Raw genomic sequence first — 17,651 nt, 5'->3', positions numbered from 1 at the left:
GCTTAGTACATCAGTGTGTCCTACATGAGTTTAAATCTTAAACTGGTACCATGTACAGGGTATTCCCTGCCTTGTTCCCTTTCCTTCATGGGATGAGCCCCAGGAACATACAGACCTTGCATTAGATAAGTTGACACATCCAAAAAGGATGGAGGGATGGCTGCATGCAAAATTTCAGATTGTATGAATTAAGGATCCCTTCCTGTCCTTTGGTATGCCTTTCATTTAGAAAGCTTGCTCTTGTGCTTCTGCCAGCTCTAATTGGTTTCACAGCACCTCACCTCTCATTGCAAATTGGTAAGGTGGTGGTGGGTTTGAGTAATGTCCAAGACTCAAAGACAGTTTGATTAATAAACGAAAGGGCTAAATATAGCCACCATGTGAGGACATCCATCAGGATCCAAAAGGACAACCCAGTTAAACAAGGTCACAAATGGGTGTCTGCTTGGCTGTCGGATATTTGACACTAGAATCATGTCATCTGCTTGTCCATTGCAAACTCAAGCACATGTTAGCGTACTGTATATTCACCAGATCTGTTGTTGATTCATAGATTTTTTTTTTTCCAGCACCAGTTCAGATTCCCCAGATAAGAAGTTACTCTCAGCTGCAGCCACACCAAGTGGGTGTGTGCAAAATCCATTGCTGCTGACTCCAGCCAGCCTCCAACTCGCTCAGCTTCAAGCTCAGCTCACTCTCCATCGGCTGAAGTTGGCCCAGACAGCCGTGAACAGCAACACCGCAGCAGCAGCCACTGTCCTCAACCAGGTTCTCTCCAATGTGGCGATGTCTCAGCCCCTGTTCAACCAGCTGAGGACCCCTGTTATGATCAGCACCCCCCACGGTCACGCTGGTGGTGCCCAGCTGGGCCCGGCCTTTGGCCCCAGCACTTTGCCCTTCCCTCCCCAGGTGGTTGGCGGAAGCTTCGTGAGAGGTGGGGGCCTCCAAGGTCAAAACACCAACGTCAGGCTCGGCCACATGGGAGGTGGGTCACCGCAGCCTCTCAGCCAACATGCGTCAGAGTACGGGAAAAAATCGAACCTTCCACCTGGTGCGCCATTCCTCTCGAACAGCGACAGATGTGGCCAGTTTGGCTTCCTTGGTGGGATGTCTGGCGCCCAGAACAAAACCCATGACAGCCAGTATGCACCTCTCAGCACACAGGCCAAGGCCACCAGCGGTGGTAGTTTTCAGAGGGATTTTACTGCATCAGATGACCGGGGCCCCCCTTCTGGGTTCACCGGAGAGCAGAATCTGGATTCGTTCCCTTCAAGCAATCACAAGGATCACTGGCAAATTTCCAGCAGTTTCCCTCATGCAGGAAACCTGGAGATGGCTCCGAATGCTGGTGGTGCGTGGGCAAACACCAGCCAGAAGTTCCACACCAGGGGCGAACTGTACAACCCAGAGGAGCCCACCACGGATGCCAAGTTCAACCCTGTTGGTGGGCCAGTCTTTAGTGCCGGCCCCCAGGGGTTTGTGGGATACCAACCAGGTGAAGAAGCTCCCCAGGCAGCGCCGATGCCTCTGCTGCCCCATCAACTCAATGACTTCCATGCTGTCACTCCATCACTCCTGCCGCACCACTGCACTATCTGTGATAAGAAGGTCTATAATCTCAAGGTGGGTGGAGCCTGTCAGCCAGAGTGTCAAAAATCTGCCTCCCATTAACACACTGACTGGTAATTTAAGAACTATGACTGGCTTGGAAGGATAATCATATGACTGTAATAACGTTATACTTTTATTGTTATGTGATAGCAGTTTTGATTTTTTTTTAGTTAAGTAAACCTACTGTTTCCTTTATAACTTTGAATAATGTTCTTTTGGATATAAGTAGCAATACAATATGGTACTGTGTTCCCAGGCATTCCATCATAATAGAGTATGTGTAAATGCTGGTCATATCTTGCTTTCAGCTGGGAGTTGTTCTTTCACAAGATGAATGTGCCTCGAGCTGTTGTGTCTTTAAATTGCCCCCACATTGAAGGGGGGCGGGGGTGGTGATCTCTTTGTGACTGAGTGGGGCAGACACCATGCTGGGAATTACTACAGTGTCTGTGTCCATGCAGGACTGGGACCAGCATGTGAAAGGGAAACTCCATCTACAGAACCGTGCTCTCTACTCAGAAGGGTGAGTCGCGTAAGGGGAAACTGATTAATGCTCGGGAGCTGGGGCTAAAATCTGCCGTAAGAATTAGCAGCTGTGAGCAGCAGCGGGTTCTGTGTCCTGCAAAGGGGGCAGTCTGTAATAATACACCTCAAGAAAAATACTCACTGACTTCGCCTTTAATTTAGTGTAGTATGGTTTGTTTTTTTCCTGGTCAGAAGTGTTTTATTCACCCAGTTGCCTTTAAAGAGGTTGGTGGTACATAGGTATTTTCTGTGCAAAATCAAATCCGCCGATTAAGATGATATTTTATGATTTTAGTTCCTCTCTATCATGAGTCGACCACCTGAACATGAGCTCAGTTATCAGATGTGCCCTGGGAGTGCTTTGACTTGGAAGTTCACAGCGATACTTCGTTATTTCAGCCCGGCCGTCGGATCTATTCATTTTCCTGCATCTACTGAAGGATGTGTGAGCTCCCTAGCTAACAACTCCATGGCTTATTCTGCAGCTGCCAGTCAAGGTAAATTACAACATTTTCTTTCCAGTTTATTTTCCAGAGATACCTAAAAGAGTGAAACTTTACAAGAAGGACTGCCATGTGCTGTACTTTTAGGTTAGGTGAGTTAGTAATTGAAATACATGCTACTATCTAAATTATTCCTGAGTAGCATAATTATGCTGTCGTGCCAGTGTCAAATGAATGGCCTGAGCGTGTGAATTTTATGATGTGTCTTTGCAAACATTCCATACAGATCAGTTTCATTTGACCAGCATCTGACCGACACTAGAAATACCATATGTACCACGTATTGTAACGTTCATCTGTCCTTTGTGTTTGCTAATAGCCAACATAACCAAACATTTGGCTACAGTTAAGCTGATTGATATGCTGACATTTAGGCAGTTCTAAGAATATTCTTGTTTTGTGTCTTATTTGGCTTTTGTTTTGTTGTGTCTTATTGGTTGTTCTGCTTTGTTTTATTTTTGTGGTTAGATGCATCTTCTGGACCCTACTTTTCTGCAGCACCTGTGAAAACACATCTCTTGCCAGGAGTGGGATACTCATTGCCTCAGACGGGGTCAAAGGTCAGCCCCAATCCAGTCAAAGTTGTGCAAAAAAAAAAAAAAAAACAGATCAGGTTGATAAAGTGTTACTATGTTTAACAAAAAACTAGTCAGTGTTGGTTAATATGATCTGCAATTTGGACTGGCGATGGCTGGTGTGCTGCTCACATTTGTTTTCATTGTGCAGAGGAATTTGTTTATTTTAATATTAGGATGCACTTTATTGATCCCAGGGGAAATTCCTGTCATGTCAGTGCATTGTGAGGGTTCCTAAGCCACCATAAACAAACAAAGCACTAATTCATTCATTTTAAAAGCGTAGTTGTTGGGTTGTTTTTTAACTGTTAATTTGAACTTTTTGTTACATTATTCACAAAAATTCTGTACCTCTTGTATTATTACCGAACCAAACAGCTGTACTTGGAATATCCTCCCTAATATCACACTAGGAAGCAGGTTATCTTCCTAGCACAAATTACTACTTACAGCCACATACTTTCGTATGTCATAGGGTATTGCAACATGTTACACTCATTAAATAAATAAGATTACTTTTTAATTTGAAATATGCATTTGAAAATGATTTTGAATCGACATTCTCTGCCATGCTTAGAGTTCTGTTCTTTGAATTTTCCTTTTTAAAATCTCAAAAATATTTTTTTTACTTTTAATGAATGTGAACATGAATTAACTTTTTGAAGCATTGTTCTAGAAAATACTTTGCAATGTGTACCCTCTGGCCAGAAAATAAGCTTAGTTAATAATCAGTATCCATATAAAGAAAAAAACAACTTTGAATGAAACATAGTTTGTTTTTAAGAAGAACCAGGTTTTGTTAAGTGCCACTAACCTGTTTGGTTGGAAGGACTGAGACTGCAGATATTTACATGGATAAAAGTAACCTCACCCACACCTCCAGCCACCTCCCCCCCATAGCTCTGTCCAAGATGTGCAGTTAGAAGAAGGATGGATGGATGTGTACAAGGCTGGTTTTATGCACGGGGTCTCCTCGGCTGTAGCCCAGGGCCCTGAGTTTTAGGAAGCCCACATTTTGTTTTTGGTTGTTACTGCAACATTTTATGTGGTAGGTAGGGCCCCAGAAATGCCTTTAACCCAGCACCCCCCTACATTTGGCCCATAATGTTGAGGATGGATGGATATACCTAACTGATTTTTAAATGATTGAAGAAAGAATGTTTATTTTCATTAAACCAGCATATTTGAAAGTCCTATGTACTTAATTTTGATTACATTTAGGTTTTGTGGTTATAGATAAGTGCGGCATTGGGTGCTGGTTTAGCTGTGTGTCTGTGGCTCATGCTTGTTTTGGTTTTAAGGGCAGGCTGGAAATAATAACATACTATACATATAATCTTTAATAATTGTTAGAAGTCTGCATGTAAATGTAGGTACTTCCTAATATGTAAAATGTGTATTTTGTGTTGGGCTGTAATGGAAGATTGGGGTTCCTGAATGTACACAGGCTGTTGCATGTATCAAGTGAGATCACTTGATACATACACATCACTCTGCAATAGCAGCTTCATGTTTAATCTTGATTTTAAAAGTTACTAAATTTCTTAGGTGCAAAAGCATTTTCTGTCTGATGTGATAGGCTGAATACTTAACATTGCTGCTGAACATGGAGGATAGAGTCATCCAGCACTGAGGTGTCGATGTCCCAGCGTAAGGGGGCTCTGTTTATAAGGTGTTGCAGGAAGTGAGTAACCTCAGGGGAGCATCGGGGAGCCGCTGCCTGGTCACACTAGCAGTGACGAAAGGCAGCAGATGGTCACACGGCACATGCAGCAGGAGTGCTAATGGCAGGGTCAGATGCCGCCGACGCCTCTCTCACACCCTCCTGTGGATTCTGACCTCCACTTGCCATGCCTCCGTTGTCCCAAGTTCTTGATGCCCAGACAGAAGTGTCTGGCTGGGGGGGGGGGGGGGGTGGTGCTGTTCCACTTCTGCTTGCATGCTTAGACAGCAGATCAAGATTACGGTGCCATGCACATGAGAAGGACAAACGCACAACGCTGAGTCCAGGACACCTCTGCTCATTCATCCCCAAGTGCAGGGATCAGGCTGAGACACTGGAGACTCTGGGCAACAAAATCCATACTCCAACTGCCAACCTGGGACCCCGCAGCGTGACCAAAGGGGAGAAGGGCACTTGGCCAGGGATCGCAGCAAGCGACAAGTCCTAACAGTGACAGAAATATAGCTTGGACGTGTTGACAGTGTCCCCAGAGACAAACACACTGTCACTGCAATTTCTGAAATGCAAGACCCCATACCATGTGTCACAAGGGCTTTCAGGGCCAACAATTCTGTTTATCGGTGCACAGCAAGAGCAACTAACTTAGATTTCACATGAATTCAAATCTTGGTTTTACTGTGGTTGTCACTTTCTCAAGCAGCTTCATCTGCTCCCCTCTGAAAACACAAGTGATTTAGTGGGTAGTTCTGTCATTTTGAAATGACAGTCTGCCTATAAACTGACAGAAATCATCTGGAACATTTTTAAAAAGGGACGCCAAGTCAGTTGACCGGGAAGAACGTACATTACATTTTTTCCTCTCAAGATCATAATTCTGTTTTGGCAGGCAATGTGTCTTATTTATGAACGATGATGTCTGGGTGTCGTGGATGAGTACTGGACATCAAGAGAAAGCGGATCTCATATTAAACCTATAGAATTCTTTATAATCCTTATTTATGGCTCTCTCATCAGAGGGACTCAAATGTGTATGTGTGTGCTAATGTTAGCTCCTTTAAAAGCCCACCTGCCTGAACAACAGGTGTTCATTTTACTGCCCCTTTATGACATCATGGTATACTTACACAAGTCTGTGCCCTTAGTTCCTGTATACTTTTCTAGTGTGGTGTTTTTTTGTATTAGTTTTCATGTAAAGATTCTGGCCAAATTGTACAAATTACTTTTGTGGAAGAGCTAAATTAACTAATTGCAAAATCTATTATGTTATTTGTCCTGAGCTTAAAATTTTAGTATAAAGTGATTAAATTAGCCTGAATTGCAGTAGACCAATGGTGAGACTCCATGTTGCACTTGAAAAGGCAGGGGGGGGCTGAAAGTGCAGGAGTTATGTTTCTGATCTAGAGCAGTAATGCAATCTGTAGAAATCCATTCCACTCGTGTCTGATGAGCTCTAAGACCTGTAGTCAGCACTGAGTAAACAAACTGGAATGTTTTTGGATAGGATCTGTTAGCTTCCACGGCTTCGCTAGTCACGTGATGTGATCTGCTCAATTAGCAGGTGCTTCTTATCTAAGCAACCATGGTTTGCGGTCAGGATGTTCCTGCTGGCATTTAGACTGAATTTGTTTTAAAACTTTTTCGTCAAAGCAGTTTTCAGTTCTGTCTGGTTTCATCGGCTGTAATTTTGGCTTACCTTTGGCCATCATGAATATATATGTTTACCTGAGTGAAATAACACACACAGAGTGCAGTGGGTGCACTGTTGTTTTATGTAAAGCACAGACCTTACAGAAACAAGATGAATCCCTATATGATCACACAGAGAGAGCAGATTAAAAATGGATCCATCCCGAAATATCCTTGTGTATTTTTGTTTATGTTTGCACATGCTGATTTGCTTAGATCACACTCCCTTTAGACAACAGAAGTGTCTCAATGTTTGGGAAAAAAAATATGACGCCTAATTTAGTGATGAAAAACATCATTATTCTGGTTGTATTCTAATATGCAGTGTCATCTGTCAATAGCCTAGAGTATTTTGTGGATTCATATTATTTGGAGCTGCACATTTCCAGATTATGTTCAGATAGATCCATGATAAAACTGGTGAAATATTCCATATTGTTCACAAGGCAACCGTAATAATGATGAGAAATTGAATTATATAGACATTCTGTTTCTCTAATATTTTCTAATAATATCTTAATAAAAATACAAAATAATAAATAATTAAAAATAAGTCACATTTTTGCAGTACCTACAGCATGTGCTTTAGTTGGATGACCAAGAAATTTTATAACCCCCAGCACCCTTCTGCCCACATGCAGTATACAGTTATCTGAATACTGAGTATTGTCTCAGTGTAATAACACTGCAATGTGCAGTGGACTAACAGAAACAGTGCGCTGCCCTGCGGACTATAATGAGTCAGTGCTGCATCTGTATTCCTCTGAGAACACCCTGCTCAACTTCCTCTGTGATTTCCCTTGGTTTCAGTCTGTGGTCCAGTTGGTGCCAAGGTCACGTCCTCGGTTGTGTCAACAGTGCCCGTCGCCGCAATGTGATTCTTCCTCTATAAGGTTCAAAGGAAGCCATTAAATGAGGAGAGGTTTAACTGGACAAAGACGTCGTCCCGAAAGATGCCTGCGCTTCTTAAGTTTCAGAGTCACGAACATCCTGCTGCGAATCTATTTCTGTGTTTGTCGAGCTGGGCCAAGAATGACCTTTCCTGGATCTTCTATTAGCGGGTTGCACTGGTATGGGGTGGCAATAGAATTATCACTTTCATATCTGAAAGCGATAAGGCTAGCTCGCAGGCCAAAGGCCATTAAATGAGGTATTGCAGCCAAGCAATTAGGCTTTGGAGGATTAGCGTGGGGGTGAACCATTTCACACAGTAATAACATGTAAGTGTGGGCTGATTAACTGCATCCCGTGTACGAAGTATGAAGGACAGCCTTTAGATGCTTTATGGGAGAGCCACTGGACACCTCTCAGACAGTGTGTTTCCCCAGGAGTTTGTTAAACATATTTTAGGGCATTTCGTAAACACAAAATGTCACTTTTGGCCCAGGGGCCCAAACCTCGTGCTTTATTTAATGGGCTTAAATTCGATGACACGCAAACTATGCTGGCATGACAGTGACTTTCCCCACAACTGCCTTAAATCTGTCAAGTAGAGCTGTGTTTTCTCCTCAGAAATACCAATAGGAGCTGACCCTTAACCATGTGGTCTGGGACTGTTCTGCAGATGTCACAGTCTGTCAGCCCGCTTGGATGGCAGCGAGGTGCAAGCAGTTCTGTGGAAACATCAGTCATACTTTAAGTGACAGGTTGTGTGTAATGTGGAGCAGACAAATGATCACCATGAGTGATTTTGCATGTGAAATGTCGCTTGTCTGGGGTTACTGCTAAAATACCTTTACTTCATTCTATCCTAATATACTGTGCTATCGAATTCCCACCACAAGTGTCTGCCCAACCACACTTAGGTTGTTTTAACCTTGTAGGATTACATCATGCTCAGGCCCAAGTGTCACTGGAGACAACAAGCATGAGAACGTGGTGTTCTATTCTCAAAGAGAACGCCGTCTTAACCAGTTTCCACAGTCTGACGAATAGACGCTGCCACCTCCAGTAGAATTAGCCGGGTAGCCGAATACGGCTTTGCACGTCAACGTCTTCCTTGATATCTTGTGTCATGCTGGAATCATACCAGTTCTCTGCTCGAGAACAGTCATGTGCAGATGGTGTGAAATAGATACAGTGAAAAAGCTTTTATGATGTGCAGAAGTGGTTTTCCTGCATGCATACATGTTTTGATTTTATCTACCTGTTCAGAAAGTAGGATTTCTTTCTTGTAGCACAAAGAAGGGTGTTTTGTGGTAAATCGATGTTGCTACATTGTGGCTGTAACACTGCTTTGCATCTGTGTTTCTCCCTTAGTTCCCCCTTAGGAAGACCACCCCGGGTCGAGTGGTTCATATCTGTAACTTGCCAGAGGGCAGCTGCACAGAAAATGATGTCATCAACCTGGGTCTTCCATTTGGCAAAGTTACCAATTACATCCTCATGCGATCTACTCACCAGGTGGTTTTCACTTGTCTCCTGGCATCACGGACTAGTTTTAGAGTTAGATAGTTCAGGTCCAGAAAGCAAAATCCCAGACCAAGATTTTTTTTTTTCCAACCAATCAGTTGAGTACTCTGACTGCGACTCTTTATACTCAACTGGTTGGTTGAAACAAAATCTTGGTCTGGATTTTCACTTTCTGGACCTGAACTATCCATTTCCGGGTTTAGACTACTTGCCTTTTTAATATTAACATTTGTTTGTGTCACATAGCATCAGTTATGCATTTGGACTGATTATGTTCTAGCACATCATTTGTTACAATTCTTTGAGGTATTATTTGAGATTTTATTCATTTGGGAAAGTTTTCGGAATGCTGTATCCTCATATCAGAACACTTGAGTACCAAACCTGATCTGCATATTGTCTTTCACCTCAGGCCTTTTTGGAAATGGCTTACATCGAGGCTGCACAGGCAATGGTGAAGTTCTACCAGCTGCAACCAGCAATGATCAATGAGCAGAAGCTTCTCATCCGAATGTCGAAGCGATACAAGGAGCTTCAGCTGAAGGTAAGCTTAGTGTGGGACGCCGTGGCATTCAGCTGCGGCTTTCATTTCATGGAGGATTCAGATTCTCCGCAGGTTTAATGATTTGCTTTCCAGAAACCAGGCAAGGACGTGGAATCCATTATCCAGGATATTAATTCTCAGAGGGAAAGAGATGAGATGGAGCAGATTGACCGGTAAGAATAACAATTACTGTAGCATTTCATACCAAAAAAATGTGATTTAATCATTATTCTTCACTGCCTTTTTTTTTTTTTTTTTTTTTTCATTTACATTGTTATTTTGGTCATTTGGTTTTACAGAGGTTCAATCTTAAATCTTAGAAACATTGCAGTTACATGTTTTTACCCACACACTGTAACTAATAGAATCGCTAATGAAATTAATTAAACTTTACCAAGACCAGTTTTTCCTTTTTAAGCTTCACTGCCTTTTAAAACATTTTTTTTTTATTTTCGGTTCAGGTGCTATAGTTTATTTGCAATGTGTATGTGTAGGCCTGTTTGCAGATTGTTCAACTTTGTTTTAATACCATTAGTGAGAGGCCCAGTGGCAGTCTATGAAGAATCTGTCACGTGCCAGAATGAATGATTTAATTTTGTGCTGTGGTTTACATTCCATATGTATGCAGGCCGCTGTTAATAACATGATGAAGCAGTAACAACTGCCTGGCAGTGATCGATACCTCAGGATCAGTGTCCTGCAGTGCAGGGCTTTCACTCCATCAACAGGATGTATCTTTGCTTAAATGTGTTGACAACTAGCATCACAATTGTGAAATGCAGAGCGTTGTCCGCATCACGCCCGGCTCTAATGCGCTGCTCGGATGTCCCCCCCAGTTACCCAGTGGAGCGCGCCAGGTCACGCAGCCCCGTCAGCCGCTCACTGAGCCCACGTTCCCACAGCCCCAGCTTTACCTCATGCAGCTCAACACACAGCCCGCCAGGTGCGGCCTGCCGCGGGGACTGGAACAGCGGCCTGGGCCCCCGGCGGGGCTCCTGGGACTGGTCTTCGCAAGCGATGCGGGAGGACGAGCGCGAGGAGGCGTGCTGGAGGAATGGTGACGACGACAGGCCCAACGGCAGGATGTGCGACAGGAGGAAGCCCTACCTCCAGCTGACAGACAGGATGAGCCCCAGGTCGGCAGAGGAGTGGGCTGACTGCCTGAGGGGGGGCCGGGATCGCTACCCCAGGGGTAGCCCACAGAGCTTGCCCTTCTCATCATACAGAAGCAAGGAGGAGGACTTTTACAAGAAGGAGTTTGCATATAAGCCAGAGAAGCTCCAGCGGGTACCCTACCAACGTCACGAAGCCAAGTCAAAAAGAAAAGACTCCTCGGAGCATTACAGGTCACGACACGTGGAGGTGGAGCTGCTGGAGGATCCACCGGCCCCACGGATACTGGAGGACAGGAAACCAGCATCACCCGCAAAGGGGAAGAGCAAGAAGGTTCATCGCAGGCAGGAAGTGAGAGGCGACGACAAGGAGGCAGAAAGCCAAGTACGCGCTTGGACGTTATTACAATGTATCATATGCAGAATACTTATGTATAATGCAGTGTCATCAGATTTATGCGTAATACAAACAATAATAGAAAATACAAAATGGAAACAAAAATATATGCATAATATAAACGAACATGTATGTCTTACTATGGTGTTATGTGCTGAGTGGTACAGAGCGGCTGATGTTCATATGAAATGACAGGTGTGGTCAGTACAAAGAGGCTTGGCTTTCTAAACAATCACCTGATATAACATTAATGACGGACTCCTTTCAGGAAGTGACGGAGACTCAGCAAAAGGATGCAGCCACAACGCCGCCACACCCCACAAGTGAACGGGACAAAGAGAGCCAGGTGCTCCACTGCACACAGCCCCCCCTGCGCTCGTTTGCGTAAACTGGCCATTGAGATGACAGCGTGCTGTCCTTAAACACTAACCCTACATCAGTGTGTTCTGGTATTGAGAACTTTGTATTTACCGCCTGTGGTTTTCTAACCAGCAGGAGGGGGCGGACCTGTAAGCAGGCTCTATATCAGGGGTGTCAAACTCCAGTCCTGGGGGGCCGGAGCCCTGTGTAGCTTAGTTCTTTCCCTGTTTCACCACAAATGACTCAGCTCAAGAGCTGTGCTGTAATTAGCACAAGGAGTTGAATCAGGTGAAACTGAAAACTGTGCAGGGCTCCAGCCCCCCCAGGACTGGAGTTTGACACCCCTGCTCTATTTGGTCTTTCGTTCAGTCAACAATGCCATTTGCACAAGGTCAGGAATATCGGACGCCTGACATTATCAATCAGTGACCATTGTATAGTCATACCTAGAATGTACGTGAAATTTGTCTCCTCTCTGTTAATAGCTGTCGTGAATTATAACATCATTGTTAATTCACAACCTTTGGCCACCAAACGATTAGGCATGCTTGCATTTGTTATTCTCTTGCTTTCTTTTAGTTATAAGCTGATGTAGCAGATTTACATGCCAGGATATTTTATTGAGACATCAGCTTCAGTTACTTGCTGAGAGATACGGCTTCCTGGCCCGTCCTAGAAGCCCAACTGGAGAGTGTCAGTATGTGACTCACTATGTGTGCCCCAGGTGGAGCAGTGGGAGAGTGGAGATGAGGAGAAGGAGGAAGAGGAGTCCTGGTACCCGAGGAACATGGAGGAGCTGGTAACCGTTGACGAGGTGGGTGAAGAAGAAGACGATGGCATGGTGGAACCCGACCTCCCGGACCTTCAGGAGGAGGCCAAGGTCGAGGCCGACCCGGAAACATCCCACTGCACTTCTTCTGAGAGTCCCGAGAAAGGGGGGGTCCCAAACGAAATTACTCAGGACGGGACGGCGCCATCACAGGAGATGACAGGGACGCCGCCGTCTGATGCCAGCACGGGCACCAAAGATTCTCCCCCCGACTCGGGGACCACGGGGCAGTCTGACCCAGAACCCAGCCAGGAGCTCCAGGTAGCCTCCCAAGAGACATGCAGCTGCACGGACCCGGACGTACCAGAGGCCCAGCCCCTGCAGGAGTGCCCTGAAGGTCCCCAGGGCGGGAGTGAGGCCACCCAGTCTACACACACGCTCAGCAGCAGGGCGGAGACACCGGCGCCTGTTACCCTGGAGGCAAACAATGAGGCTCCACGCAAGGAGGACCCATCAGGAGAGAAGCCCAAGGAAGGTATTCTCAGAGAAAACAACACCATTATAACAAACTGCTTTCCCACATTTTACATCCTAAGTTACATTTACTGTGCTTGAAATAGATGCAACCTTTCAAAATAATTAAATTTCAGAGTTGCAGAATCCGTCCCAAAGCCCAACAGATGATGGAGTCAAACCGGTGCCGTTGGCCACGTGGGAGCACGACAAGGTTTTGGGCGAGCGCAGCATCCCATTGGGTGAGCAAACCGCAATTTAACGCCTGCTCAGCCCGTCTGTGGTGGGATCAGCAGTGCTGGAAAGTCAGCATATTACGTAAGGGCTGATTTAGAGGACCGTAGCGAGGACAGCGGCACAGCTGGCCGTCCCCTGGGAATTGCCTGCCTATTTTCGCTGCATGGTTTCAGAGCCTTTGGTGTCACCGAGAAGGTTGTGCATTTTAAAGTCACCTGTTTTCACTTGGGTGTCAGACATACATTTACAACTGACCGGTGTCTGGTCATGACATTAACTTTAAAGATGAAATTATATTGCTTTCACTTGTAGAGTCACACACTACCTCAAATGATGTATACCATCCAAGTAAAACAATTTCATGGGCATAGTCAACAATATCAGAGAAAACCTGGTAGGATGTAGTCAGTTCAGGTGTCTCCAGAAGAGATAGATGGTTCCAGTGAAGTAAGTTCTGGTGTAACTGTACAGACCAGATATAATGGAGGAGAAATGTTGGGGTCATCTGGGGTTTGAACCCAGGAGCACAAATCATACCCCTAGACCATCAACCTTGTCTTCTGGGGAGTTTCATTTTGCAATTTTTTAAAGTGACAGTTTTTAAAATGCTCGTTTTGAGTGCATTTTGTGAATGTCGGTTGATAAGCTTGATCGTGTTCTCAGGGGTGGAATTCATCGTGCCCCGCAGTGGCTTTTACTGCAAGCTCTGCGACCTGTTCTATACGAGCGAGGAGACCGCCAGGACATCCCACTGCAGGAGCACCGTGCACTACAGGAACCTGCAGGTGGGGGCCGGGGGGCTGTCCATCCGGGCCACCGCACTTTCACTTTCCTGGGGGTTTCTGCGGGGCTCTCACTGAAGCAGCATTCCTTTAAAGGCATACTGGTGTTACTTTAGAGCGAGGATGCTTGTTGAGTTAGTGAGCTTCATACTTTAGCACACAGAATGGCCAGTCCACCTCCTCTCTCTGTCCACATGCTAATTTTGCATTGTTAAAGATCTCAGATTGCAGAAGAGGGCATTGCATAGCTACTGGCAATTTCAAACTGTGACATGCGTCACTTCACAAAAGGCTTTTGTGCTTTATTTAAACATGACACGACCCCTTTGTTGCAGAATTGGGTCTTGATAAGGTTTTAGAGCATTCTGGCCAAACCGCTCGGTAGCGGGGTTGTACTTTGCACCTCTGCTGTCGTTTGTTTTTATAGACATTGTCTGGAACCAGTTCAAAGTAGTGAAATAGCTTACGGCTTGACGGGATGGGCTGGAGTTAAAGAAATGTGGAACATTTATTAGTTACGACATAAAAGCTTATCACCATTGTTATGCCAGCAGGAAAGAAAAATCATCCCAGTTATGTCAACACTTGTTACTCTATGTTAAAACAAAGCACAAGATGGAGAGGTCACTCACTAACCTGTTAGCTAAACTTGGCTGCCAGCTATTACCTGCTGGACAAGAGTCAGAATAATATCTGATTCTGCCATGGGGTCCAAAGGACAAAGAGTATGATGTTCCTGGAAGAACCTGGTCCAGCTTTTGACCACTGAGAGGCTGTGGGCTGCTACTTTGAGCTTGCAGAATGTTTCCCTTCAGAGATGGAAAGTTCAGGTCCAGAAAGTACAAATCCAGACCAAGACTTTGTTTCAGCCAAGCAGTTGAACACTTAGTGAATGTGACTTTTTACACTCAGCAAGTGGGTTGAAGCAAAATCTTGGTCTGGATTTGTACCTTCTTCCACTCTCCACCTATGTTTCCCTTCTCCGGCATTGCCTACCCTGCACCCTTGGGGGGGGGGACTGGATTGCAGTTCAGCAGCCTCTGCTGACCCCCCTATCCTCCTGACCATGTGACAGGCATGAGTATTTTATGCATTGAGCAGTATTAAGTTGCCCTCTACTATCCAGGCAGAGTTATGCCGCCGCCACCCAGGCCGCCCGCACCCCCGCACCCCCGCTCACCCGGCTCAGCCCTGGCACAGCTGAAACCCTGGGGGCGAGGTCTGCCCAGCATCTCATGGGTGGCATTCCCAGGCAAAATGCTCAAAAACAGATGTGCTGTCCATCAGACCGGGCCGGGCCTGGTTACAGAGCACCATGTTCCTTCATACAGCCCCTTGTTCAGGGTCAGAGCCCCATAATCCCAGAATGAGAGCATCCATGGATTGTTTCACGCACATAGGGATTGCTGGGAAACGGTCTGCTTAAGGCAGCATGATAAAGGGGACTTTGGTTCGTTCTTTGCTTTTAACAAATCATGGCGGTTTAAATTCCCCATTTTGGATTCTGCACTTGACAGAAGAAGCACGCCTCGATTTCTATTCACAGCTTATTCATCATTCATAAACCATGCTACACACTGTCTGATGATCTCTGCTTTTTTTTTCTTTACAGAAATATCTGTCTCAGCTAGCCGAGGAGAGCTTACCGAGCATGAACGCGAGTCCGCCCTAAACCCAGCAGACATGTCGTGGGGGGGGGCAAGGCTCTGCCAGTGAAACCAGTCACAGTACATGCTAAGCTGTGTCTGGATTCCAGCGGGACACACCTAAGGCACCAAGGCTCTGTTCAAACATCACAGTTCTGCACTTGGTCTCGGTCGGAAAAAGACTTGGCCCGAACACGAGAGTGACCCATTCACCTATGGTGGGTGATCTGCCCAAAACTGAACATACTGTACATTTTGGACTTGTGAATGGTACTGCAGATTAACTTTATTCTGTTAGCCCAAAATCCAATACACTTCTTGTCCAAATCAACATATCTTGAACCTGCGAAAGAATTTATAGGTGGTCCCTATATGAAGTGACTCGTACCAAGTGCCTAAAGGAACCGCCGACCTTTAGCTGGAGAAATCCTGCAGATTTCAGGGTCTTTTCGCTGCTCTGCAGAGCAGTGGGCTTGCTGGGGCCTCGTGGCAGTACATGTAAATGCACTGTTATTTTTTTGCTTTGTACGTAGTGTGTGACGGATTTTATGAGATGTGTCTTCTGTGGTCATCAGCCTCCTTTCACGGGAGGATTCACTGTGTGGGCGTCAGGCTGCACAGAAATGAGACTGAAATTAAATTAAACTTCTGCTTTTTCAGAATTTCAGAGTTTGCACAGCAAAGTGCAGCCAGTTTTCTGTCAGTTTTATTTTTCTAGTTGTTTTGAAGATGTTTGATCAGACCAGTGGTGCAAAAATACTACTGTTGAGCTTATTTTATAATTTGCAGAATGTATTTTAATTGTAATTATTATTTATAAATTTGTTACATCGGAATATCATTTCATAGGGCCATAAATATGAAGCAAAGATTTGGCTCAGACAAGGTGCTCATGTACAGAATGTTTAGAATGCTCTGTAGTCTACAGTGACGCTGTTGTTTGCTCCATTAAATGGGTTAGCCGTAGATCCTAGATGGAGCGAATTCAGTCTCTCCAGGAATAGCCTACTCCGTGCTGCAGGGTGCAAACCCTTTGCCTCTTGGCAGTGACGTAAATGCCAAATATCAGGGGAATAGACCCGAAGCAACCCAGTGGGAAACAAGCAGGTGTCGGTGTGACATTCAAAACAGGTCTGACTGTTTCACTTTCCTGTTGTTACACAGGTACCAAGTGGTCATTTATTCACTGCTAGTATTCCTTGTCTATATGTGTGCGAATGGCCAGTGTATCACAGATAAAGCAGGTCTGAGTCTCAGTTCCACATCAGGCTCTACACCTCAGCTTCACTTCAGCAGGTGGCTCTGCCTTGTTGCAAGTGTACAAAATTAACAATCAGTTAATTTTTAGAATGCAGTGGTGCATTATGGGTACTGAGCACACTGTATTAACCAACAACATCACAGAAAAACTAACCAACAGATCAGACACAAGGGAAGATAAGATAAGATTTTTTTAGTTTTACCCAAGATGTGACACAATATGTTTTTGATGTATCCATATTGTGAATAATGAAACAAGAAATGCAATCATTACCAGGTCAGAGATTTATGACATGCTGACAACATAACTTTGATAAAATGCTGTGACTGGAGACATACTTGAACTGGACCATGTTTGTAATTTAAAATTTAAAAAAGTGAAATTATTTGTGATGGAAAGAGGTGATGAACACTGAATTCTAACATCTTTCTGTTTTATATACTGTGAAAACCATTACATCCATAATTATGTGGGTTGTAATTTAATTGTTGAATATTTTGAGACATTCTTAAATAAAAGTTGAATAAAATATTTAAGAAGAGTATACTTTAACTTGTCTTTTTCTATGCTGCAGAGGAATATAAAACATAAACAGTCTGTTACGATCGCGGTAGATGGGCAGGCAGGAAGCGGGGAAGGAAGGGGCAGGCAGCGGGATGTGGGATACGAGGGTTTATTGGGGAATCCACAGGACAGCGACGGACTAACATTAATGACGGATCTGGGGGAAACGGACTCAGACACGGGCTAAATACACAGGACAAGCCGAAAATAACAGGCAACAGGTGATCACAATCGGGAATTAACACGAGGTAACGAGGGAGGCGTGGCACACAGGAGGATCGGACGAGCAGGTCATGACACAATCACAAAGGTAAAACATTTCACTCTTACATTAAATTTATTTCTTTAGCAAACACTTGTCAAAATCAACAGACAAGTGAGGCAGATAATTCAAAGAATTTATTATTTAAAATGCAAATCAAATGACATCTAGAGAATCTAGTAGGAGCTATCAATGAAAAGTGCAGTAG

At 44.7% G+C, this 17,651-nt stretch overlaps 1 protein-coding gene across 6 annotated transcripts in view; it reads left to right on the top strand.

Annotated features, from left to right (window-relative positions):
* Nucleotides 1-17,158, top strand: part of rbm20 (RNA binding motif protein 20) — a 48,306-nt gene extending 31,148 nt beyond the window's left edge. For 5 of the 6 annotated variants that reach the window (XM_023820413.2, XM_023820414.2, XM_023820409.2 and 2 more), the window contains 13 exons: nucleotides 570-1,623; nucleotides 2,073-2,134; nucleotides 2,536-2,633; nucleotides 3,108-3,199; nucleotides 8,844-8,987; nucleotides 9,409-9,540; nucleotides 9,634-9,713; nucleotides 10,377-11,037; nucleotides 11,318-11,395; nucleotides 12,134-12,713; nucleotides 12,829-12,933; nucleotides 13,592-13,713; nucleotides 15,323-17,158. In XM_023820413.2, the coding sequence (XP_023676181.2) occupies nucleotides 570-1,623; nucleotides 2,073-2,134; nucleotides 2,536-2,633; nucleotides 3,108-3,199; nucleotides 8,844-8,987; nucleotides 9,409-9,540; nucleotides 9,634-9,713; nucleotides 10,377-11,037; nucleotides 11,318-11,395; nucleotides 12,134-12,713; nucleotides 12,829-12,933; nucleotides 13,592-13,713; nucleotides 15,323-15,382 (3,268 nt within the window). In that variant the 3' untranslated portion in view covers nucleotides 15,383-17,158. The remainder of the gene's footprint in view (nucleotides 1-569; nucleotides 1,624-2,072; nucleotides 2,135-2,535; nucleotides 2,634-3,107; nucleotides 3,200-8,843; nucleotides 8,988-9,408; nucleotides 9,541-9,633; nucleotides 9,714-10,376; nucleotides 11,038-11,317; nucleotides 11,396-12,133; nucleotides 12,714-12,828; nucleotides 12,934-13,591; nucleotides 13,714-15,322) is intronic. The other variant, XM_023820412.2, reaches the window with a different exon arrangement.
* Nucleotides 17,159-17,651: the final 493 nt, after the last annotated feature.

The sequence above is a fragment of the Paramormyrops kingsleyae genome, chromosome 20, assembly GCF_048594095.1.
Source record: "Paramormyrops kingsleyae isolate MSU_618 chromosome 20, PKINGS_0.4, whole genome shotgun sequence".
Classification (NCBI taxonomy): Eukaryota; Metazoa; Chordata; class Actinopteri; order Osteoglossiformes; family Mormyridae; genus Paramormyrops; species Paramormyrops kingsleyae.
The sequence above is the reverse complement of the archived record's forward strand: the minus strand, read 5'-3'. Positions and strand labels throughout refer to the sequence as shown.